At 44.3% G+C, this 23,733-nt stretch overlaps 2 protein-coding genes across 2 annotated transcripts in view; one reads left to right on the plus strand and one right to left on the minus strand.

The window, feature by feature from the left end:
* Positions 1–4,963, minus strand: part of SCP2 (sterol carrier protein 2) — a 35,603-nt gene extending 30,640 nt beyond the window's left edge. Inside the window, exons 1-2 of the mRNA XM_066623559.1 lie at positions 4,892–4,963; positions 2,217–2,274 (exon numbers count right to left, since the gene is read on the minus strand). Of these exons, the coding sequence (XP_066479656.1) occupies positions 2,217–2,274; positions 4,892–4,951 (118 nt within the window). The 5' untranslated portion in view covers positions 4,952–4,963. The remainder of the gene's footprint in view (positions 1–2,216; positions 2,275–4,891) is intronic.
* A 1,068-nt stretch (positions 4,964–6,031) lies between these two features.
* Positions 6,032–23,309, plus strand: ECHDC2 (enoyl-CoA hydratase domain containing 2). The gene is made up of 10 exons (XM_066623561.1): positions 6,032–6,350; positions 9,767–9,834; positions 11,073–11,160; positions 14,662–14,748; positions 15,995–16,087; positions 16,358–16,414; positions 17,807–17,994; positions 20,059–20,109; positions 21,175–21,222; positions 22,582–23,309. The coding sequence occupies exons 1-10, from the start codon at positions 6,206–6,208 to the stop codon at positions 22,657–22,659; spliced, it is 903 nt and encodes a 300-aa protein (XP_066479658.1). The 5' UTR covers positions 6,032–6,205; the 3' UTR covers positions 22,660–23,309.
* The last annotated feature ends 424 nt before the right edge of the window (positions 23,310–23,733 follow it).

Here is a 23,733-nt window from a genome sequence, read left to right on the forward strand (position 1 = left end):
GAGGAGGCCTCCGTGAGCGACACCCAACTTCAGGATGCAGCACATGCCTCATTGGCACTGCTATGCCAGTGCTGGAAAGCACTGACATAAGGGGTTAGGATTGCACCCTAAGGCTGCAATCCTAACCACACTTTCTTGAGAGTAAGCCCCATTGAACAAAATAGGACTTACTTCTGAGTAGATCTGGTTAGATTTGTGCCCTAACAGCACAACCTTATGCAGTGCTACTCAGAAGTAAGGCCTTTTGTGTAAAATTAGCTTTACTCCCAGAAAAGTGTGTATAAGATTGCAGTGTCCCAAAAAGTTTCATTTTACCAGCTGCTTTTTTATCCTTTTTACCATGGTGGGGGTGGGGGGGGGGAGACCACCTTCTGGAGTGTTCATTGAGCTCCACATTAATCAGATAGGGACCACTCCAATAGCATTGCATTCTTCTTCACCTGGCCTTTGAAGTGACCTGGTCTCCTACTCCTTAGTAAATGCACATGTGCTACTCTGTTTTCATAGTCAGCTATTTTCCTTGTCAGCTATGAGCTTATGAGTTTCATGATTCATCAAAAATCAGTTCATGACCCACTGATGGGTCCCAACTCATAGTTTGGGAACCACAGCATGAGGAATTAATATCAATGGAATTCCACTCTAATGCTGAAGTGTGCACATGTAGCAATTGTTCCACTCTCTGTTCCATTCTTATGCAGCAAAACACGTGAATATGTATTACTCTGTTGCCAAATTTGCTGGCACAACACTCCTACCCCCTGACTATCACAGGCAGCTGAACCCTGCCAAACCCCAAGTATTCCTGAGATTCAGAGACTGGGCAGAAAGATCAAGCCACACAACCAGAGATAATGGTTGGAGTAGTTACAACAGCTCCAGGCTTGCTAACAGGGCTCTATAGGCGTCTAGTTCCTCAATAGAGGTTGCTCCAGTTGCTCTCAGTCACATTAAGCTGCACAGCAGCTTAAGCAAGCAAACTGCTTAAATGATGAGTCCAGGAAAGGTGGCAGCTCCCTTGCCTTGTTTTTAGAAGGCTCACTGCCCTGGAAGCCTTTGCTTCTTTCATTTAACACATGCAGGAGACACACAGAATAACATGCATGAGGTCTGAGTGCACCACCCAGGCCTGTAATATGCTTCTTTGATTACAGGGCTGATGGCGAAATGAACTGATGGGTTAAAGGAATGCACAGCCCACAAAGATGGGCTCACCCCTTGCCTATAGACCATGGTTCTGGCTACAGCAAACCATTCTCCGGTCTCAGTCTTCCACTGTGGCATGGACTCCAAGAACCTGTCTCTCCTCTTTCCAATTCCCCAATTCTCTTCTCTTGCCTCTGCACTCCAGAACTCCAACTTCATTAGCCCCAGATCTCTCTGGGAAACTCACATAGTTCCCTTACCTCCCTTTTTCCCCCCATACTTTCTGCTCACACCATCACACACACCCTTTTCTTTCAAAGGACTTCCTTTCTCCTTGCCTCTTTGCTCTTCTGTTTTTATAGCAACTGCTTACTATTTAGGACCTGGCTTGAAGTGAATCTGGATTGCATTAACTAGTTCTCAAATTCTCTGGAAGTTCGAGAACTGCTGGCAAGTGTTGGTGGGGGTGGAGATGTGCCCTGGTAGTGCAGCAGCAATCTTGGTGCTGCGGGCACACAGAGGCTTATCTTCCTATGTGGGGGTCTGCGAACATCAGAGAGGGTTCGGGAGGCCTGCAGCCCCCTCTGCACCCACCACTTTGAGCACCTTTGAGAACTAGACAATACTACATTGATTTAATTTTGATCCCCCATTCCTGTTAAATATCCCCACAATAAGGTCTGTTTTGTTGCGCCTTTCACCCTCACCTCTACCTTTTTCCAAAATCACTATGCTACGCTGTTGGCCACTACCAGGATCCCAGCACATGAATTACCTCCCCCATCCCATACAAACAATACTTGTGTGCAAAAAGTATGCATGGTATATGACTACCGGAGGCATGATATGGCAAAATTGGAGAGAGTCAGGAATAGGGCTGAAAAATTTCATTAGGAGCCCACCCCTACTTATTTTCTCATAATATGAGCAATGGTTACCCAGTTTCCCAACCCCATGCACCCTTATGATTTTCTGTGGTTGATTGCATCACCGTGACAGCCAATCCCCAGTACTGTGCATCATGTGGTTGACCAATGCTATAATTTCCTGAAGGAAAAGCCAATACCTACCGGCTTCCTTGGCCATATCAGGGTAATCAAAATCTTGACGATGCCCAGGCTTTTCAAACTGTTAGAAGGCAAAGCAATATTTATTACTATTAAACACATTAGTATTAATAATATTTACAAATATTATTTCCAAAAAACTTTTCAACAAGTTTTCAACTTCTCTACCAGGTTTTCTCCTGATTTCACTTGATTTGTATGATTTTGTTATGATTTTTGACTTTATGATTTTGTTTAATGGCTGTTGTTTTATTGTATTGATAGTTTTTAAACTGGCATTGGAAGTCACCTTAACTCCTGTCTCCCCCAAGGAGAAACGTAGAGTAGAAAAATGTTAAATATTTAAAGAAAATTAAAAGCAGAGTAGATTCTGCAAACCCGAAATCTGCTTTACCCTAGCAATACATCATCATTATCAAAACCATGTTGTCCCATGAGAGGGTGATGAGGGAGGGAACACACAAATCCTGCATCTCAAACAGAGCTCCACAGTCAAGGCCTGCTCATCTTGACACAGTGGTATGCTTACTAAATCACAGGTCCACACTCAAGATCACTCAGTAAAATTCTAGTGACCCCCCATTAGTAACACTGTATACTTCTGATGTTGAGCAGAGACTCTTCAGAGCAATGCTGGTTGCTGTGATTAAATAATAAGGGAGAGCTTAGTACAGAATACAAGGGTCTGATCTTTCTATATACAGTGCAAGGTGCTCCTTGAAGACAAATAAGTTTTGTCCAGATTGTGCTGTAGCATATTACAATAATAATCCTTTTCTGTGTGTGGAACCTTTGCTGCAGCAGAAGACACAAAAAAGGATTGTGGCACCTAGCTTCTTATAAAGGTGATTGAGACAATGTACATGAAGTTGTTAACACTCTAAAAGTACCATAAGTGTTGCCCAATCCTAAGAGTTTACTCAGAAGCAAGTGTCCCACAGAGTGAAATGGATTTCATTCCCTACTACAGTATTTCCCAAACTGTGGGTTGGGATCCACTAGGTGGGTCGCGAGCCCATTTCAGGTGGGTCCCTATTCATTTCAACATTTTATTTTTAATATATTAGACTTGATGCTACTATGGTATGTGACAGCATTTGGGGAAATGTTACAGACCTGTACTTTTAACAAGCTACTATGTATATTCTTTTAACAATGATAGTCAATGGGACTTAATCCTGAGTAGGATGCAGGTAAGAATTGTTAAAAATTTTACTGCTTGCTGATATCACTTCCGGTCATGACATCAGTTCCGGTGGGTCTCAACAGATTGTCATTATAAAAAGATACTCTCAGTGCTAAATGTGTGAGAACCACTGCCCTACTAAATATGTATAGAATTGCAATCAAGTATCATTACAAGATCATACAGACTATCTCTTCAGGTCATCAGATGCCTACAAGTACTATTCAGAGGAGTTTTGAGGGGGTGAGGTGGACCACAGCCAGATGGGTGGGAGTCCTAAGGAAAAAGGGAAAAACTCACATATTGTGAAAAGAAAAACTTCATCTGCTGATTCTTCTATTCATTTAGCAAAAAAGGCATATGAGAGCCAATATGGTGAGACAGAGAATGGGGCTAGCCATTCTCTCTTAGTTAAATCTACCTGACAGAGCTGTTGTAAAGAGAAAATGTATATGGGGGGGGGGGTTATGAATGTTGGCCTGAGCACTTTGGAAGAAGGGAGAGATAAACATGGGAAAGACCCCTCAGTGGCACAGGCTGGGGGGTGGGGGCAACAAATACCTGATTTCCTTTTGCCTAGGTTCCCAAACTGTTTCAGCTGGCAGCTCCCTTGACCTACCGATCCATTGGCCAGGCTCCCTATTAGTGCTACAATCCTAAACACTGTACAGGGTGGCAGGTTTTTCATGAGGATTCCGCAGCTCTTCCGGCAGGTTTCCAAGGCTCTCCAGGGAATCATGGCTCCCAGTCTGGGAACCACTGCCTTCACCCATTGTTGGACTCTTATTTTGAGGAAAAGGTACTTTTCACACAGAGTTTATTGATTATTGACTGATTATTAGCATCAATCAGCCAATCTATAGTTACCTCTAAAGGAGTACTTAGTTCCCCCTCATTCAGGATGAGTGCATTAGCATCAAGTTATTTTTCTTTCAGAATGTTAACATGCTGGACATCATTGCGCCCTCCCCTACATAAGAACAGCCCCACTGGATCAGGCCATAGGCCTATCTAGTCCAGCTTCCTGTATCTCACAGCGGCCCACCAAATGCCCCAGGGAGCACACCAGATAACAAGAGACCTCATCCCTGAAATGCACCTTTCCCCTACTGTGCGCTCCTTCCTATGCCACCTCTGGCAAGTACAGCCATTTTCAACCACTGTGCTGTGACACACTAGTGTGCTGTGGCTGGTGTGCCATGGGAGTGTGGGAGAAGATCATTTGTTAGCAGGGCCACTGCAAGCCCCTGCTGTCAGTGTGCTGTGCCTTGTCAATTGTCAAAAAACGGGTGGTGTGCCTTGACAATTTGAGTGCCTTGTCAGTGTGCCACGAGATGAAAAAGGTTGGAAATCGCAGGGCTAGTAGATGGACAAGATGACATGCTAGGAGGCTCAATCACTCGCCCTCTTCTTCAGCCTACAAGCCTCCAGAAGAAACAGAGCTGGGAACCGCCACCCCTTAACCCCCGGGAAGCCCAGGAGCATGTAGTACCTTCGTCATGCCGACTCCCACCACAAACACCCTCTTTCCTACACGGGTCTGAGTCGTCATTGTTGTTGTTGCTGCTGCTGCTGCTGCTGCTGCTGCACCGTCCCGGGTGAAAAGTCCACAGATCGCTGGAGCAGAAACGATTTCAGGGCTTCAGGTGCACAGATCGTGAGTTAAAAAAGCCAACAGAGGCAAAGGTTGGAGGAAGAGGCGGCGCCCTACGATGGCTCTCTCCGCCCCTACCCCTCTGCTCTTAAAGCAACACTGCAATCCTCAGTTGGCCGGAGATGGGCAGTACAGCACCGAAGAGTGGCTGCCGATCCCCCAAGCACGCACCAGATGGAAGGAACACGGGCGGGGGTTAAGGCTGCATTGCAATCCTATCCACACTTTCCCGGGCGGGAGTAAGCGCCATTGAACTCACTAATGAGTAGACATGCTTGGGATTGGACTGTCAGAGGATCGTGGTAGTTGCGCGTCACCCGCATGCCACTACAAGTGCAAGCTCCAGTTTGTTGTTTCGCAATCGGCTGCAGCATCAAAGGAGCAGCGGGGTTTCATTTTATTTCTCTATTTCTTCATTGTCCATGTCTCTCACAGCATAAGAATGCCACGTATCTAATCGTTAATACTGATTAATCAGTAATCCCATGTGCCTCGACACATTGCATTTAGTAGTAATGCAGAAGGTTATGTTGCGGCATGACGCCCAAGCCACACTGAAAGCCAGAGTCAGTGTCATCTCAAGACCACACAGCAGTTCCTAAAAGCAGTTTTTCACAGATGCCCCCAGGCTAGCAGGTCTCCCCGGTTCACCCGAAGGACAGTGGAACCCTTTTGGAGCCCACTTATATGCACGTCCGGCTCAGAAGAAAGTCCCACTATAGTCAATGGGGCTTACTCCCAGGTAAGCGTGGATAGGATTGCAGGCCACTCCTCTGCATGTCTGCTCAGAACTAAGTCCCATTATAATCAACGGGGCTTCTTCCCAGGCAAGTGTGGATAGGATTGCAGCCTGCCAGGCCACTCCTCTGCATGTCTACTGAGAAGGATGTCCCATTATAGTCAATGGGGCTTACTCCTAGGTGTGGTTGGGATTGCAGCTTTTGCCTCTCTGTTCCGCGGCCCGTCCTAGCAAAGCGCGGCTGATTCCCAGGCTGGAGGCACAAGGGAGCCAAAGGCACAGCAGCGCCCCTCTGGAGAGCCTCCCTTGGGCAGGAGGCGGCGCTGCTTCGCTCCTCGGAAGCTGCTGGTGGCGAAGGCAGCGGCCCCGCACCGCCAGTCCTTGCAGCCCAGGGACATTCGGAAGTGGCGGCGATGCTTCGCCTGGGCGGCTCGCTCCGAGCGCTCTCCGCAGCAGAGCACTTCTGGATGCCGCTGGGCAGCGGCTGCCCGAGAAGATGCGCCTCCGCGGGGAGGAAGAAGGAAATCCTTTTGCACGTACACGGAGAGGCCAGCTGTGGTGAGTGAAGAAGCCGGGGGTCCCCCTGACCCCCAGGACTTAGGCTGCACTGCTGTCCATACTTACCTGGGAGTAAGGGCCATTGACTATAATGGGACTGACTTCTGAGTAGACATACATAGGAGTGGGCTCTTAATCGGCCAGCAAGACACCTGGGACAGAATCAAGTTCACAGAAAGCATGGCGTCCAAGCGTGTTGTTGGGAAGAGAGCACAGTCTACTCGAGGCAGCCACTCTTGCGGACAGCCTGGAAACTATGTTGCGCCCACCAATCCTGAGGTCGCTCGCCGACAACGCCCCTCCCATGTGAGCCCTACATGGAAGACACCCAGCCACTCGTGGCAGCAGAAGGAATACCACACTTAACCCATTCCAGGCCGGCCCTCTCCCACGCTAGTTATAAGGGTGCAATCCTGTACCTGGAAAGTAAGTTCCATTAAACCCATTTCTGCCCCGCTCTCATTTGATCCCTGTTGCGTATATGCAGTGTTGGGCAGAAATGGCTTAAGCTCCGTGGGACTTACTTCTGACCAAGTATGCACAGGATTGCATTCTAAGAGCTCTTCCCTCACCTCCCTCCACAATCACATTTCCATACTCCAGTAGCTGGGAGGGTTGTGGACTCAGCAGCCCATAGACTACAACCTGCTATGGGTTGTAACCAGGTTGTGTGGTTAGTTAACCTCTCTGCTCTCATCTCATTGGCATTCTTCGGTCTTGGAAGACTATGGTATCGCACTCTGAATGGTGGTTCTGGAACAGTGTGTCCTCTCCAGTGCACGGAGCCTGGGTAAAGTAGATATGGAGGATAGACTGTTTCCCATGCAGCAAATCCCCCCTCTTCACGTCACTGAAATGGTCCAATGGAAAGGCAGAGGCCAATATGGTTGGTTCCAGGGTGTAGCTGGAGTAGGAGTTGCCAGAATGTGACTGTGTTCAGACATGAACTGCCTCAGGGACTCTGGCTCTGGATTTTGCCTCGAGGTTGACTCCTGAAGCCTTTTCCATAACTGGATGTAGCCACAAGACAGTGGAGGTTTGGGATCAGAGTTTTCCTTCTCTCAGATGAGCTGCCTTCCCAGGCTAACGAGTCCCATCTACCCAGTGGCTGTTTAGTCACCTCTTATGACAAATACAGCCAAACTGAGGGCCTATTCTGGTTGGCAATGTCAGCGGGCAACCGAGGACTTTGCGCTGGTTGTGGAACTGTTGGGCGCTTCTCTCCAGGCAGCTCCTCACCTCTGCTGGCTCCAGGGGAGGCAGCTCCTCTTTGGGGGCATGAAGCGCACTGGGCTCCGGGGTGGGGAGACCCGCCCCAACCACGAGCCCAGCAGCCGCGACTGCCACCATTTTGCGAACCAGCAGCTACCACCTCACCCTCCTCCTCTGCCACCTAGGACTGCTCTCATACGCTGCTGCTAACTGCAGACAGCTACACAGCATGGAAAGGACTAGGCTAGGACAAAGAAAAAGACAGAGTCAGCAAGAGCTAGGAGCATGCAGACACACCTCCCCCCAGCTTTATCTCACTTGGCTAAGGGTCCAATTCTATGCAACTTTCCAGGGCCAATGCACCCCTAAGGTAAGGGAACAAATGTTGCCTTACCTTGAAAAGTTCTCTGTGACTTACTCCCCCATAGAAGGATCAGCGCACTTCCCATTGGCATGGCTGCATCAGTGTTGGAAAGTTGGATAGCCAATTTTCCAGCACCAGTGCAGCTACAGTACAACCCCAAAGTAAGGGAACAAATGTTCCCATACCTGAAGGATGTCCCTGTGTCTCTCTTCAGGACAGAATGCAGTGCATGTCCTATTGGCACTGTTGCACTAGCACTGGAAAATTGGATAGGGTTGGGCCCTAAGAAAGCTACAGCCTATTAGGGGAGTTCTGAGCAACTATCATCCTCAGCCCCTATCTAAAATGGAGACACTAGCACTGGACTACATTACAGGGTTGTTGTAAACCACTGTCCCTTGAGCATCACTCCCCACTCCCTAATATGGTGATAACATTGAGCAAATTCTTACAGATGACAGTGTTGGATTCTCATTTGTCCTATAAGCAGCAGTCACTGTTATTACTCCAGTGGGAGATAGTCATGGTGTCAAAACTGCCCAGGAAATCAGTCAGTCTGCTACTCAGTCTTGGGTGTACAAGGATGGTGGTCCTTGTAGTCATGAGACCAATGAGAAGTAACATTTCATGTATAGTCTAGCTACAGAAGCAACCATGGAAAACTCTATAAAAAGGCTCTGAAAGTGAGCAACGCTTGTCCCTTCCTGGGTGGGAGAAAGTCCATAAACGAGCAATATTCCTGCTTGAAATATCACTCTTGTATCAGGCTTTGTTTTCAGAACATCACATCATACCCATATCTGTTTGGTTCTGAAATTGTGGTCCGGGACCCATCAGTGGGTTGTGACTGAATTTTGGGTGGTTCCTGAAACTGACGGGGAAGATTAGGCTATGTGCATCAAGGGTTAAACAAGCTGCTATTGGGGGAGCACTGCTGCCCAGTCACCATTATAGCCACACCCCTTGGCATTTATACATCAGGTAGCAGCCTCTGGGCCTCTAAAAAGTTTGAGAGCCATGTTGTAGATGCAGAGCAGTGGTTCTCAAGCCTTTAGCACTGGGACCCACTTTTTAGAATGAGAATCTGTCAGGACCCACCAGAAGTGACGTCATGACCGGAAGTAATATCATCAAGCAGGAAAATTTTTAACAATCCTAGGCTGCAATCTTACCCATGCTTACCCAGGAGCCAGTCCCATTTACTATCATTGTTAAAAGCATAGATATAGTAGCTTGTTAAAAGTACAGGTCTGTAACATTTCCCCAAGTGCAGTCACATACCATGGGAGCATCAGGTAATATATTAAAAATAAAATATTGAAATGAATGGGGATCCACCTGAAATTGGCTTGCGACCCACCTAGTAGGTTCCGACCCACAGTTTGATAAACACTGTTGTAGAGGATCCAGATGTCTTCCTTCCGTGGTGTTCCTTTGTTCCAGGAAGATAGTTTTTTTTCCCCAGACTGTAAACCATAAATTATTAGTTTCAATTCTGACTTGAACATATGAACATGTTGATCTTTGTTTGCCCATTTAAGAGCACTGTGGCACACCTTGGTGCTAACAGTTTTCCCTTGTCTGCTAAACCCTAATTGTAGATGGAGTACAGAAATCAAAGCTCAAATCTGTGTCTTAAAAACAAACTCCCTACAGTTTTCTCTGAATGTTTTTTTCTTGGGTGCAAGCCGGATTAACCTGACAGAACAAAGTTCCCCACCCAGAAAAATGTGATGTCCTGAAGTTCCAGGGTCGGGATTTCTACAGTTATATTTTCTTGCAGTGCTTAGGTTTAGTATGAGTCACTTCTTTAAAAAGCTTGCTTCTTTTTTGTGTAAAGGCATTGCAGAAATTCTGATGAACAGACCACATGCCAAAAATTCACTGGGGAAAGTACTTGTGGATGAAGTAAGTAAAAGTATCCTTTTAACCTTCCATTATACAAAAGCAATTTGAATATGCATGTATGTTCAGTGCCAGAATCCTCTACTTCACCATATGTTCACTTCTTAAAGCTTGGTATAGCAAGTTGGTTTTGGAGTGAAGCCTAACTTTACTGTAAGGAGTCAAATATTGATATAGTAAACCTAGAACAAGTTTATACAATATAATAGCAAAATAATCTGCTAACCTGCTGAACAATCTGACAATCTCACCCCCTTGAATATGCTTCTTAGAGCATTGGCTTATTGCACAGTAAATGTCCAGTTGTCAGTTGTTTGTTGTACATTATTCACATGTTTCTTCTCTCAAGATAAGTGTTTCTATTGTGGCATTTAGTATTTTCCCAGCAGTATTTTCACTACAATATTTGCCTCTAGGAATATGTGGTTCCCTCCCCCCTCCCCCATGGCTGCATCTGTTGCATTTGTAACAGTCATGTGAAAGGTAGTTATGAGGATAGATACCTGAGGCATTGTGAGATACTGCCTCTGAAATAGCTGCTTCTCAAAGTTCCTTCATTGCAAAAGTGTGATGTGATGGGGTATACACATGTGTACTGGGGCATGCAACATTGCAGCCACAGTTACCATCACAAGTTAGAATCCTCACTTGTCATAAGCATAAAATGAAATGGGAGGAAAATGCCACTATTGAACCACAATTGTGAGTGCCAATAGGGAATTCAAGGCTGCAATTTGAAGCACACTTACCAGGGTGTAAGTTTCCTCAAACTCAGCAGCGGACTTCTGAGCAAGCCTGCTGAGCTTGTGCTGTGATGGTTTTAGGGAATAATTATTCACATAAAGGGAAATTATTCAGTATGAACTTGTATGCAGTCATGTCTCTCTTGAGTTTACCTTTTATGTACTAAATTCAAAACAGGAAAGACAGAGATTTTCAGTGGCTTTCTTCCACAGATTAAGCAGAGATGGAGTCTTGCTTACTTCTGAACAAGGAGGGGAGGAGAATTTAATTTTCTGCAAGAAAGGACTGAAGAACCCCCATTTCAATGCTTTTTTTTTGTTGTTGTTCCATATGGTATCAAATGTTGCAAGACTTCATATGCCACAAAATGAGGAAATGAAACTATGTACCTTTTTTTTTCCAGTTTTCAGCAACAGTCACATAATAATATCAATTTAATTCTTGGTTCTGGTAGAATGTTCTGCAAATTGGACTCTGACTCAACTCTCTCTTCTTAGCTGTATGAAACCCTTGATCTTCTCCGTTTTGATGAAAATATCCGGGTGGTGATAATTAAGAGCAAAGTAGGAGGTGTATTTTGTTCAGGTGGGTAACAGTATTTTCTGATTTTTAGAAATTCAGAAATAAGAAACGTATAAATGGGTAAGAAAAGAGCATTTCTTAAGAAAATGAAAATGGGAAAGCAAAAAAAAAAAAAATCTAATTTTCTGCTTGATTTTATTGCTACTGTTCACATCCTGTATATATAAAAACTCGCAGGATTAACTATTTCAAGCATTAAAAACAAGGCACTTTGATTCATTAGCAATTGTTTTATTATTGTTCTTTAACATGAAAAGTAAAATTGATCATTAACTTACAGTGCAATCCTCTACATGTTTATTCAGAAGTAAGTTCTGTTGATTTCAATGGCATTTACTCCCAAGTAGCCTTACAGCCCAATTCTTTTTCCTGCCATAGTGTGCATTTGTGCCAAAACAGGCTACTCTGCAGTCAGTGAGGGAAGGGGATTGGGAGAGGTAAAGGAAAGCATTTTCCCTTACCCCTCCATAAGCCCTGTGATCTCCAGTGGCTCTCCAATGGATCTCCTCAGACTTGTGCCAGCTCTTTAGCTAATGCAAGTCCAAGGAGAAAAAAATTTGTGCATTAGCTGGAAAGTACAGCATCTGGTGTAAGTTGCTCACTCTAAGTGCCACCTCTTCCTGCCTCCAATATGCCTCCAGTTCTCTCCCTGATTTGCCCTGTTCCACCCACTCCACTGACTTACAGCGCAAACTTAGGGTGGTATGGGGTGCTCAGAGTTCTTGGTTCTCGAACCCTAAAGCCCTCAAGGTCCCCCCATCCAGTAGTACTGCCACCACCCTGTATGTGCCAGTGCCTCAGTCCAGAGACACTGAGACCCTCTAGGCTTAATTCTATCCTTTGCAGGCACTGAGCACTTTCTCCAGTTAAAGCTTCAGTCCTCAAGCTACTAGACCTCAGTGAGCACTTGGTAGCTTGCTGAACGGCTAGGCAGGATTCTGAACCTTTGTCCCCAGCAGACAATGAAACAACTTGGTAAAAGAGATTTTAGTTTATTAAGTACATAAGGTTACATAAAGCAGCAAATGCTAGAGGCATAAACATCTAGGAAACATATCAGCAATAAAATAATAAAGCTAGCTGGCTATCTCTGTTAATGCCTATCTCTCACCTGGGTCAGTTACTCTTGTAGATATTTTAGCTCCAGGCGACCTGTGAGGCCAGATGCCCCTGGTGGACAAAGGGGTTCACAGCGTGCAAGATGTTGCATCCCGAAAACTCTGCTCAAGAAGGACCCGGATACACCCCTTGGGCACTCATTATTATACTTCTCATGCTAATAGTACTGAGGTGACTTCATACTTATTTAGACTGTCCAATCAGAAACTTTTGAGGACAGAACCTTCTCGAAGTGGGCCTGGTTGCTAGTCCTCTTAGTTCTTACCCCTCCCAACTGGAGAGCCACAGCTGCACTTCATCAGCTTGATAAGGTGCTTCTCTGTCTGCAAAGGTGCTAAACATTCTAATGGGTTGTAATTCTTGTTGTCTTGTCCTTTCTGGCCAGCAAAGGAGAGACAACAATCTTTTTGTTTGTTTACTCACATTCTTGCAGCTAGGAACTGCTAGCCACTTCTCCGTTACTGACTTAGTTTGGTTCAGGCTCCACATGCTAACCAAGCCTAACATGTACATATTCATGACACTTACCAATGTCGGTGGGGCTCTTCTTAGCTGCTGTAGTGTGCTGGGTCTTCCCTGTCATCTGTGGTAGCAAACCAGAAGTGTGGCATTCTGTGTGCTTCCAGAATGGCTTTTACAGTACCATAAAGTGTGTTCTGCTACTGGAACCAGTAATTTTGGCAGCAGTTGTGCTGCTTAGGATTGGGCTGTAAGGGCCCAATCCTATCCAATTATCCAGTGCCGGTGCAACTGTGCCAATGGGGTATGTACTGCGTCTTGTGGTGGGGTAGCAGTCACAGACGCCTGCTTAACATATGGGAACATTTGTTCCCTTACCTTGGGGCTGCATTGCAGCTGCACCGGTGCTGGAAAATTGGATAGGACTGGGCCGTAAGTTTCCTTCACAAAAAAACCTTGTCTGCATAGCAACAAAGATTTTGGCATAAACAAAATCCATTATTAATTCCCATTGAATTGTGTTTGCTTAACACTGCCAACTGTAGCTGTTGCTGTTTACAAGGTTTTGTAAGTGTTTTAACTTGTTACATATAATGTATTTTAAAACTTGGTAAAGCTTTTTTGTATTTTTATAAATACTTTTTAAAAAATATTTTATTCTAAAAACTAGTTTCAAAAATGTCTTTCTATGAATAGGGAAAAGTAGTTAAGTGAATTCACTTCTTGGCAAGAGCAGTATATGAGATTGCTCAATTTTTGTGGGTCTTATTGGACAATTTTTTTTTAGGCTCCAAGTGACGTGCATTCATTTTTTTTCTCTGAAATTAGTTTACCAGGCAATGGTGCAAAACTTTGAATTCCTAAGGGCACAATCCTAACCCACTTTCCAGCACTGACATAAGGGCGATGCAGCTTTGAGGTAAGGAAACTAACATTCCCTTATTTTGAGGAGACCTCTGTGAGTGCCACCCAACTGCAGGATGCAGCGTACGTCCCATTGGCACAGCTATGTCAGTGCTGGAAAGTGGGTTAGGATTTGGACCTAACCTGTCTCAGGTTACAACCCTGTACAGGCATACCTTGCTTTACAACAGTTCACTTTGCGGCACTTCACTAATGTGGAACTTCTCAAATATATTCATTTTTATTATTTCTGCACCTGCCTGGCCTTTCCCCCTGCACCACAGTTGCCATCAGCATGACAAGCCACCAGGAACCTTGCACCTCAGGAACCTCAAGCCATACAGATTCCACATTCCTCACTACTATTCCTCTGTCATCTGGTCAATCAGATATGCTCCATTACGAGGAGGAACCATCATTACACTAACCAGGTTGGGCTTTCAAAAGCCTGATTCGCTTTACAGTAATATTTGCTTTACAGAGGTGGTCTGAAACATAACCTGCCTTTTACAAGGTATGCCTGTACACCCTTTTCTGGGAGTAAACCTCGCTGAAGTTGATTGAACTTCTTTCTGAGTGGACATTCATAAGATTGTGCTGTCAAAAAGCTGTGGCTAAACTGTGATAATTCAAAGCCATATCAAAACGGACATAACCTTGAATTACACGATACAATAAACATCATACAATTAACTCAGGAAGGACTCTAAACAGTGGAATTTTCTATAGGGGTGTCAAGTTATGTGGTCAAATTACATGGGGGAAATAAAATATGTATCATTCCATAAGAACTGATTCTCCAAAGAGTGGTTCATTTTTTTTTTTTTATAAATCCGCATTTTAACCTGTCATTTTAACAGTCTAATCCTGTGCAGAGTTAGGCACACCTGTATGCTAATTTATGGGATTAGGTGCACCTACCTCTGCACAAGATTGACTCAAGGATTCTCTTTTAGTCTGAAAGGTAGTTATGGTAATTGACGCCATGTGTTCCTTTTCTGAATTGCCTGTTGCTCTAAATAGGTGCTGATTTAAAAGAGCGGGCTAAGATGACAGATGCTGAAGCTGACCATTTTGTCCAGAGGCTCAGAAGCTTAATGGATGGCATTGGTAAGTAGCTGACATCCACTTCATTGCCTGTAATGTCTCTTTGAATATATAGTGTGCCCTTGGTATCCATGGAGGATCCATTCCAGGACCCCTGCAGATACAAAATTCCACAAATAATAAAATCTGGGGGTGGAACCGACATGGCGTTGCAATTTTTTAACTGGAGGCTGCACATGGCCCTTCAGAGTTTGCACGTGGTCTCCTGGCCTTCTCAGAAGGCCTCCTGTTTGCAACTGGAAGTTGCCAGCACAAATTGGAAGTGCCTGTCATCTTGGTCCCATGTCTTAGGGATTCATTGTCATCTGGACTTTGACAGGAGTGCACAGAGCCAATGTTGCTTCTGATGCTTTATTTGTTATAGGAGTGCTATGCATGTGGATGAGGTGGCAGGAATAATCAGTTGTGGAGTTTTGTTTTATGCTATATAGATAGCACCTCTGCTCCAGGCTTCTCAGACAGAAAGTTCTTTCAGCCTGTGAGGCCCAGGCTTTTTCCTTTACCTCATCTACAGCTCCTGGAGCTCCTTCTTGCTGGTGCTCAATCCCCTCTTGCCTTTCTCCTCTTATCCCTCCTTACCCTTTCAACATGTGATCAACCAGATGTGCTAGTGTCACCCTCTTCCAATTGGAGGGGATTGGAAGCCGATCATCTTACAGTATCATATCATTAACCTAGAAATAAGGTAACTGGGACAAAGGCGAACATCCAACAACTGAGAGAAGCTGTGCATGGCAGGGCAGCATTTAGAGCTCTTGCCTATGAAGTTTCCAAGGTGGACTCGACAAAATGGATAAAGAAGGCAACCAGGATGTAGGGTTTCCCAGTGAAAATTAAACCTTCAAAGAGGTCTCTCTTATATTTCGCAGGAGAAAAGCAACAGCCATATTCACCCCAGCTTAATGCCTCTTCCAGTGACTGCTTGGTAGTGACTCCCCAGTTTTTCTTTTCTTTTTGTGTATGGTGTTTTTTGTGACTCTTCTTAGATTGTGAGCCCCTTTGGGCAGGGAACCATTTTCTCATTCCTTTTACTTTGTAAATGGGTTTGAGGGTGGCTGTTGTTGCTGAAAAGTGGTATAAAAATATTTCAAATAATAACAGGAAGAAAAAAAGTGGTAGGGATACACTACTGATCCATTCCTCTACTTTCCATGCTTCCTTGAATAGATTTCTTCCCTACTGTACTGTGGCTTACTGAATACTGTGCTCACTTCGCATGGCACGTGACTCCCTCCTAATTTGTTTACAGCTGCGCTCCCGATGCCGACTATTGCTGCAATTGATGGCTATGCCTTGGGTGGTGGTTTGGAAATGGCACTGGCTTGTGATCTCCGAGTGGCAGGTGAGTTCCACAGCAACGACGACACTGTCAGAGTGAGTTGGAGGAAAACCATTAGGGCCATAGATCTTCTCAAGCCATAACCTAACATATGTTGATAGCTAGCATTATTTATTTTTAAAATGGATGCTCAAGCCCTTATCCTTAAAATTAAGGTGCCACATGACTAACATAATATTTTTAAAAATGCTCGATGTTTAGCACTTTAAAGCCCCATTGGGTTGTATTTTTGTTTGTACTAATGTGGCCTTTCCCCCTTGTTTTGAAAATCAGCATCATCAGCAAAAATGGGACTCATTGAGACAACTAGAGGGCTCTTTCCTGGCGCAGGTAATTGTTACTCCACATTCTTTCTTACTTTCCGTTTTCACAATAGTATGAGCTACATAAGTGAATAATAGTCTAAGGAGCTGGAACAAACCAGTCTTCCTAGAATCTGACAGGTCTGCCTGTCAGCTTGTTTTTCCAGATGTTAAGATGGATATATTAATACTTGCTTTTGCTTCTTGTCCCTTCTGCAAGGTGTAGACCAGGGGTGTCAAAGATACGCCCTGCGGGCCGCATCTGGCCCGAAGAGCCATTTGGGGCTGCCCCCGTGATCTGGGGGAGCTTTGTGGCTGCCCCACCCCTGCTCACTCCAACCGTGACTGGAACTGTGCTCCGGTCACGGCTGTAGGAAAATTCTGAGGGCTGGGAATGCCACACGCAGCACCCCCAACCCTCAGAATGAAGTAGGTGCCGTGCGCAGCGTCCCCGGCCCTGCAACTCCCTCTGGCCGCGGCTGGAGCTCGCCCAGGCTCCAGCCGCGGCCAGAGGGGGTCCGAGGGCAGGAGGTGCCTTGGGGTGGTGGGGGAGGCACAGGGTGCTTTGTGGTAGAATGGGGTGGGGGTGGGGGGAGGCAGGGGATGCTTTGTGGTAGAATGGGGTGGGGGAGGTAGCAGAGCAAGTGGGAAGCCTCAGCTTTTTAAAGAAACAGGAAGTGACATCACTTCCAGTGTTCAGGTCACTTCTGGGTGCCACATTTGGAGTTTGGCCCTCAGCAGGTGCAATAAATCCAATGTGGCCCCCAGGATGAAGTGAGTTTGACACCCCTGGTGTAGACACTTCTTATAAATATCTAACATTTGAGAGAACAATGCAGTTTTAAAGACAGATGGCTCTTTGGCAGTCCAAGAGAATGTCTCCACCATTTCCCTGGTTGTTTCTTAGCTTTAAGAGTCCTAGTAATAGAAACGTCAAAGTCCCTTCTGGCCACTTCTTTCTTTCATGGCTACAGATTGTTCCCAAAATATGAACTAAATTGCAAATATTTTAGAACGCCATTGTATTTAGCTACAATAGAAAGGGAGTCCAAGATTCTACAGCAATGCTCCCGTTGTAGAAGTTCAGCTTCTAAGACAGAATTTTATAATTCATCACGTCAGTTTTCCTCAGTGGCAAAAATTAAATTAAATTAAATTTTTAAAAAGCATGATAGACAACAGGCAGTTGTCGCTATAACCTTGAGAACCCAACTAGATCAGGCTGAGAGCTCTCCCTGTAGGACAAACCCTAGTTATGCACTAACTCCCCATAGGACCACAAGTGTAAGCTTGTAAACATTAACAGCCAGTTTGAATTCTAGAGTGATATGTCTGTATTATCTTGACTGTATATTTAAAGAAAGAAAACCATACTGAAGAATTGGCCATAGTGTGTTCTGGTGCTGTTTTTTCTGTCTAGGTGGAACTCAGCGTCTCCCACGCTGCATTGGAATAGGCCGTGCTAAAGAACTAATTTTCACTGGTAGACAGATTGATGGGCAAGAGGCATCCTCCATAGGACTGGTTAATCATGCAGTGCCACAGAATGAAGAAGGGGATGCGGCTTACCAAAAAGCCTTGGCTTTAGCTGAAGAGATTGTTCCTCGGGTCAGTATCTCCTTCATTTTGCCCTCTATCTTATTTGCAGGACAAATCTTTCTGCTGCTTTTTAAAAATAATTTCAGAGTTACTGTATGTGTTCACTCTAATAACTCCCCTTTTCCCCTTAAAGAAAATTCTGAACTCAAGTGATATGCAACTTTGCCGATTTAGGCTGACATTCTGTACATACTTTCTTGGAAGTAAAGCCCTATTGAACGCAATGAGACATGCATCTGAGTTGACATGCATAGGAAAGCTCAGCAACTGATTGAAATACTTCCATTCTCAATTCAGATTTCCATTCTGGCCACTTTGGCTGGTATTTATTGTTTTTGCTATTTCTAGGGCCTCTTGTTGCCTGTGAAATGTTCTAATGCATTACGTACACTGGTGCTGTGTACATAACATTGATGGAGCTGATTCCCACAATCCCTTGAAAAGTCATTTTATTAACAGTATTTATATATATTAACAGTATTTATATACTGTTGGAGCACAGGAGCATTTTGTTGGAGCACAGGTCCATATAGCCCAGCAGCATTCCCTGCCCCCAAATTGCCAGCTAAATGAATTGTAAAGCTCACAAGCAAGGCCCCAACCACAATAGAGAAGCCCTAGGTGTACTGCTGACATATCTATCCTGACTGAAGTTGTCTAATCCCTATTTAAAAGAATATAAATGAGGGGCTACCACTACACATTATGACACAAGAATTCTATACATTTAGCTATATGTTGTGATCAAGTACTTTCCTGCTGATTGATCTGTAGCTGTCAATTACATTTGAAAATTGCAAGTTCTGGCGTTTGAGAACATCATTCCCTACATGCTTTAATCTCATTCTCCACTATTTTGGAAATCTGTTTTGTGTCCCTGTCCTCTGATATGTTCTACACTCAAAATCCCCAATTTCTTAAACCATTTCTCATGGGTAAAGTTTCCATTCTCATTTTGCTTTTATTTGTGCAAAATCCTTTTTGAGATGGGAAACATAGATGTAGACTCACCGTATCACTTATATGATAGAACAGTGTTTATATTCAAATCCTTTCCTAATACTGAAAATGCCTCTTTCACTATTACAAGTGATTATTATAACCAAGTGATCACCACGTTTTTAGTGATCTATAATGACCCGCATCTTTCTTTAGAAAACTTATATGGCAACAGTGTGTATATGCAACTAGAAGGGGTTTTTGTCCCAAATGCTTCAGATTGCCTTGAATCTGTTGCCTTGTTGACAAATTTGGCATTCTCCAGTCTGTCTGGAATTATACCATCATAAATAATGTGGTTCCATCTGGAAACCCAGCTACCTCCACTGCTGATTGATGGAGCAAATAGGACTGGTCCCAGTAAAGATGTTTGGTGGACCCCATGTTTTTGTCCTCCATTGTGAAAACTACTTCCTATCTTGACCAATTATGGTTCCACAGAATACTTTCTAATGTCCCAGTCCTATCTAGTGCTAGTGGAACACGTGTTCTACAGGCTGCCGCAGAACTGGAGCTCTCCCACATGCGCTGACAGACATTGGGAGGCCCACTGGAGCAGATAAACCAGTTGCAAGTGGTGCAGTGGGGTGGGGGGAGGCCAGAAAGGGGGCAGGTGATGGCTGCTCAGGCCTGGGAGGGAAGTAGTTTCAGTGGTTGAAGAGCACGCCAAATCCAAATGTCTTCCCAGCCTTGATCCACCTGCACAGAACAACACGGACTTGCACCAGCGATATTGCTAGTGCAGGTCTGAGTTGCCCCAAAGTGGTTACTGGGATTTCTCCTAGGCAAGGGGACAAATGCCCTCTTACCCCCAAGGAAACCTCCAGCAGCTTAAAATCCCCTGTGGGATGCAGTGGAACCCTGGGGATTTAAGTAGGATTGGGCTGTCTGCATAAACTTTTTCCTAGAAGTAAGCCCCACTGAATATAATGGGAATATAATGTTTCTGAATAGTCATACATAGGATTGTGCTGTAAATGTTCTGGGTAATCTTTGGTGAGGGACTTTGTCAAGCGCTAGACTCCCTGATAGGAAGCTAGGGATTGCTTATAAATATCTTTCTTCTTTTTAAAGGCTCCAATAGCTGTGAAAATGGGTAAACTGGCTATAAACAGAGGAACTGAGGTAATGATTTATTTACCATACACCTTTTTATATACATCATTAACAAATTGGCATTCTATTAAACCAGGGATGGGCAAACTTTCAGCTTTAGGGATCCTGGACCTTTAACAATTGTGTAGGAGAGAGAATTTCAACAGGTGCAACTTCTCACCTGTGAGATGACAAACTGCACCTGCTGAAATTCCCTTTTCTATACAATTGTTAGTCCAGAAACCCCAAAGTTGAAAGTTTGCCCACCCCTGTATTAAACCATAAGATTGGGTAAAGTCTTTTGCCAAACTATGTGCTGCATACAGATGCAAATGAAACTCTCAAGAGCTGCTCCCTCTACCTGGCATAGCAGTTCCAGCAGGCAACAACTTGCAGCATAAAAGTATCTGGGGGTGTGTTCTTAACTCCTACAACACCCTCTCCTCAAGCCAGCCTTAATTCTTCACGCACATGCCCCCGCCTTCAGCCGCATGAACTTCTTATCTGTAAAAAAGCAGCTGTGATACAAGCTATTAAGTGAGAGTATGGAATCTCCATCCACAGTAGTTTTCATGCAAAGCAATGGACTGTACTGGGTGTATGTTAGATACAGAACCCAGAGGGGTAAGCTATCTCAGTACCTTGTGACAAAAGCAACAGGGTCTTGTGGCTTCCTTAGGTTGACTGTGGCAGAAAGTTTCATGAACTAAACTCATCAAGTGCTTGACTCTGATGTAGTGGGCTCTTATTTTCAGAAATATGGTTAGTGGCAGCATAAAACTGGGCCTCCTTGCTTGCAGCATCTAGGCTGTAGACCTCCCTCCCCCCAAGAGACTCAACCTTTTCCAATCCACCCTTAGCTGAAGAAATTCCTTCAATAAGTTAGGTTTCTCCCTACCCATCCTCGTCCCCTAACTGATTCTGTTGCTGGTTGTGTGCTATTTATGACACTTATGAAAGCATGTTTCATTGTATTTTTATGTTTTTTTTCTGTGTTCTCCTTTTTCTGTTTTCTCCTTTTTGAAAGGAGGAACAGTTTATAAAGTTTTAAGTGCTCCTCTTCTAGACTGCCTATGATCTCATTTCACCTTTCAGGTGGACATTGCTTCTGGGATGGCTATCGAAAGAATGTGTTATGCCCAGGTAGGCTGACTTCTAAAAACAAACAAACAAACAAACAAAAAAAACCCCTGCCTTTTTTCGTTTTAAAAGCACACTTTGTAATACTGCATAAGAAGCTTAACCATGTAGCAGTTTGTAAAAATCAGTGAGAAGAGTCAAGAGTTCCTTATTTGGCTTCTATAATAGGTGATCACACTCTCTAGCCACTTATTGAAATGCCAAATAATGCACTTAATAGAAGCCAAATGCCAATTTTAGAACAGGGGTGTCCAAAGTTTTTGGCAGGAGGGCCACATCATCTCTCCGACATTGTGTCAGGGGCCGGGAGGAAAAATAATTTACATTTAAAATTTGAATAAATTTACCTAAGTTTACATAAATGAATATATTAACGATGAACTTATGTGAATAAATGAAGGTCTTGCAATAGCTCAAGGCCTATAAAAGTTCTTGCACAAAGCAAGAACAGCCTTTCCTTTGCTGCTGCTACTGCATCACAGACATGAAACAGCAAGCAGTGGTGGGAGCCCTCAGCCCACACAGCTCACGTGAGAGGCCAAACAGTTGCCCTCATGCTGAAAGCAGTTGTGTCAGGCCAGTGCGGGCTCCAACAAATCTCCGGAGGGCCAGAGGCTCATTGGAGACTGGGGGCTCCCTGAGGGCTACGTTGAGAGGCCTCGAGGGCCGCAAGTAGCCCCAGGGCTGGGGTTTGGGCACCCCTGTTTTAGAATATAAAATATTGAATATATTGAATATAGAATATAAAATAGAAGCCAAATAATGCACTTAAATGTACTTATTTAAATCTCTGGCCTCTGTTCTTGAGAACTAATACACGTTGATACAAGTATGACCATAAAAATCGTGGTGTACCTGTAGAAAGTTCAACAGAGCTCTTTAGGACATCAGGCTTTATCTTTTAAAAACTGTAGCTATATATATACAACTTTAGGTAACACCAGCTTGTAAAACTGGATATGATAGGAACTGGAGACTGAACAGACGGTATACCACAGATCAATAGTTTCAATTATTTTACAAAAAGGACAAGAATTAATTGCAGAGAATACTGTTGTACACTTCAAGGATGGGGAAAATCTCATTCTGATGCACATCTCTATTGTGATTTACCTTTTATCTCCTCAATAGCTTCTAAATCCATTGTACGGTAGAACTATGCTACAGGCAAGCTTTGGGTGTCTAAAACAGCATTGTCCAATATGAATTACCTAAATGTTAAGTCATTCATAGTGTCTTTGAGTACCAGACTAATTTGAGCTCCTGTTTAGTGAAGCTTGCTTTTGTTTCCATTTAAACAAAGGAAAAAAAATGGAAATTACAGAATGAAATATTAACTACTATCTTGTCTTTCAAAAACAGAATATCCCTACCAAAGATCGGCAGGAAGGGATGGCTGCTTTCATAGAGAAACGTCCACCCAAGTTCATTGGCAAGTGATGCTTTCAAGTGTTCTTCAGGTGCCTTAGAACAACTCCAAAAATTGATCAGGAGGCTGTGCCTTTAGGGTTTTTTTATACATAACCTTTGTACTCAGACAGTGTATTGTTTTTCACTTGTGTAGCTTAAGGGCCCAAAGACAAGTATGTTGAAGAATGTTGTACACTAACAGCACAATCCCAATGTTGCATTGAGCTGGTGCAAGACTCCCTCCACGGCCTCCAAGTGTTGCAAACATACTGTAAGATTGCTAGTGCCTACTTGAGAACTGGCAGCACTGGCCCAAAGAAGTGCACTGGCCTGCTGGTGCCAGATCCATTGCCCACAGCAGCTGGCACAGGTATGTTCACACTGACTGGCACAGGCGGTAGAAAGGTGTTTTGGAGGTGTGAAGGGGCTGTTTTTGGGCAGGGGGAAGGCAGAACAAACGGCGGTTTGGACCCAAGAAAGGGTTGGGATTGGTGGAGGGCTCCTCTACCCTATCCTAACCCCTGGATCCTAGGCCAGGCAGCCCTACATGGGCTTCCCAGCTTTGTGGCAGCTGAACAGCCCTATGGAGTGGCTGGGTTTTACGTGGGTAAGGGGATAAAATCCCCTTACCCCAAGGTGACCTCCAGCCACCTCCTGATGCTGTGTGGCCTGGTTGTGCCAGTGCAGCTTAGGGTTGGGGTGTTAGTCAAGGTAACTATGAACCTTGTAACTACACTATAAAGCATTGGTGTTTGGTAAATGTAGCTGCCCAGAGACAAGGAATTAATTTCCACCAAAAGCTTGTAACACCATCATTTAGTGCTTTATTGCTTCTGAACAGCATGGAGCCTGACTGTTTGAAGTACTCTAAGTGCATAATGACTTGCTCAGTTCTGTAGACAGGGAACAATAGGTATTCCATAACATAGTTCTTTGGACTTGGCTTTGAATATACTTATAAAAACTCTAGTTTTGAACTATTAACAGTAAAAAAAAAATCAGATAAATTACATAGGATACTTTTTGGCCCTTTTTTATTAATTGGTGCAAACTGCACCTAGGTATTAATGCTAAGCAGTTCAATGAAAGTAAAAGCTTGCACTC

Source organism: Tiliqua scincoides, chromosome 4 (assembly GCF_035046505.1).
Source record: "Tiliqua scincoides isolate rTilSci1 chromosome 4, rTilSci1.hap2, whole genome shotgun sequence".
Lineage (NCBI taxonomy): Eukaryota > Metazoa > Chordata > Lepidosauria > Squamata > Scincidae > Tiliqua > Tiliqua scincoides.

Coding starts and splice junctions, on each gene's coding strand:
- ECHDC2 (XM_066623561.1), top strand. CDS start 6,206: ATGCTTCGCCTGGGCGGCTCGCTCCGAGCGCTCTCCGCAGCAGAGCAC. Junction 14,749..15,994: donor AAGCTTAATGGATGGCATTG/GTAAGTAGCTGA, acceptor ATTTGTTTACAG/CTGCGCTCCCGATGCCGACT. Junction 16,088..16,357: donor TTGTGATCTCCGAGTGGCAG/GTGAGTTCCACA, acceptor TTTGAAAATCAG/CATCATCAGCAAAAATGGGA.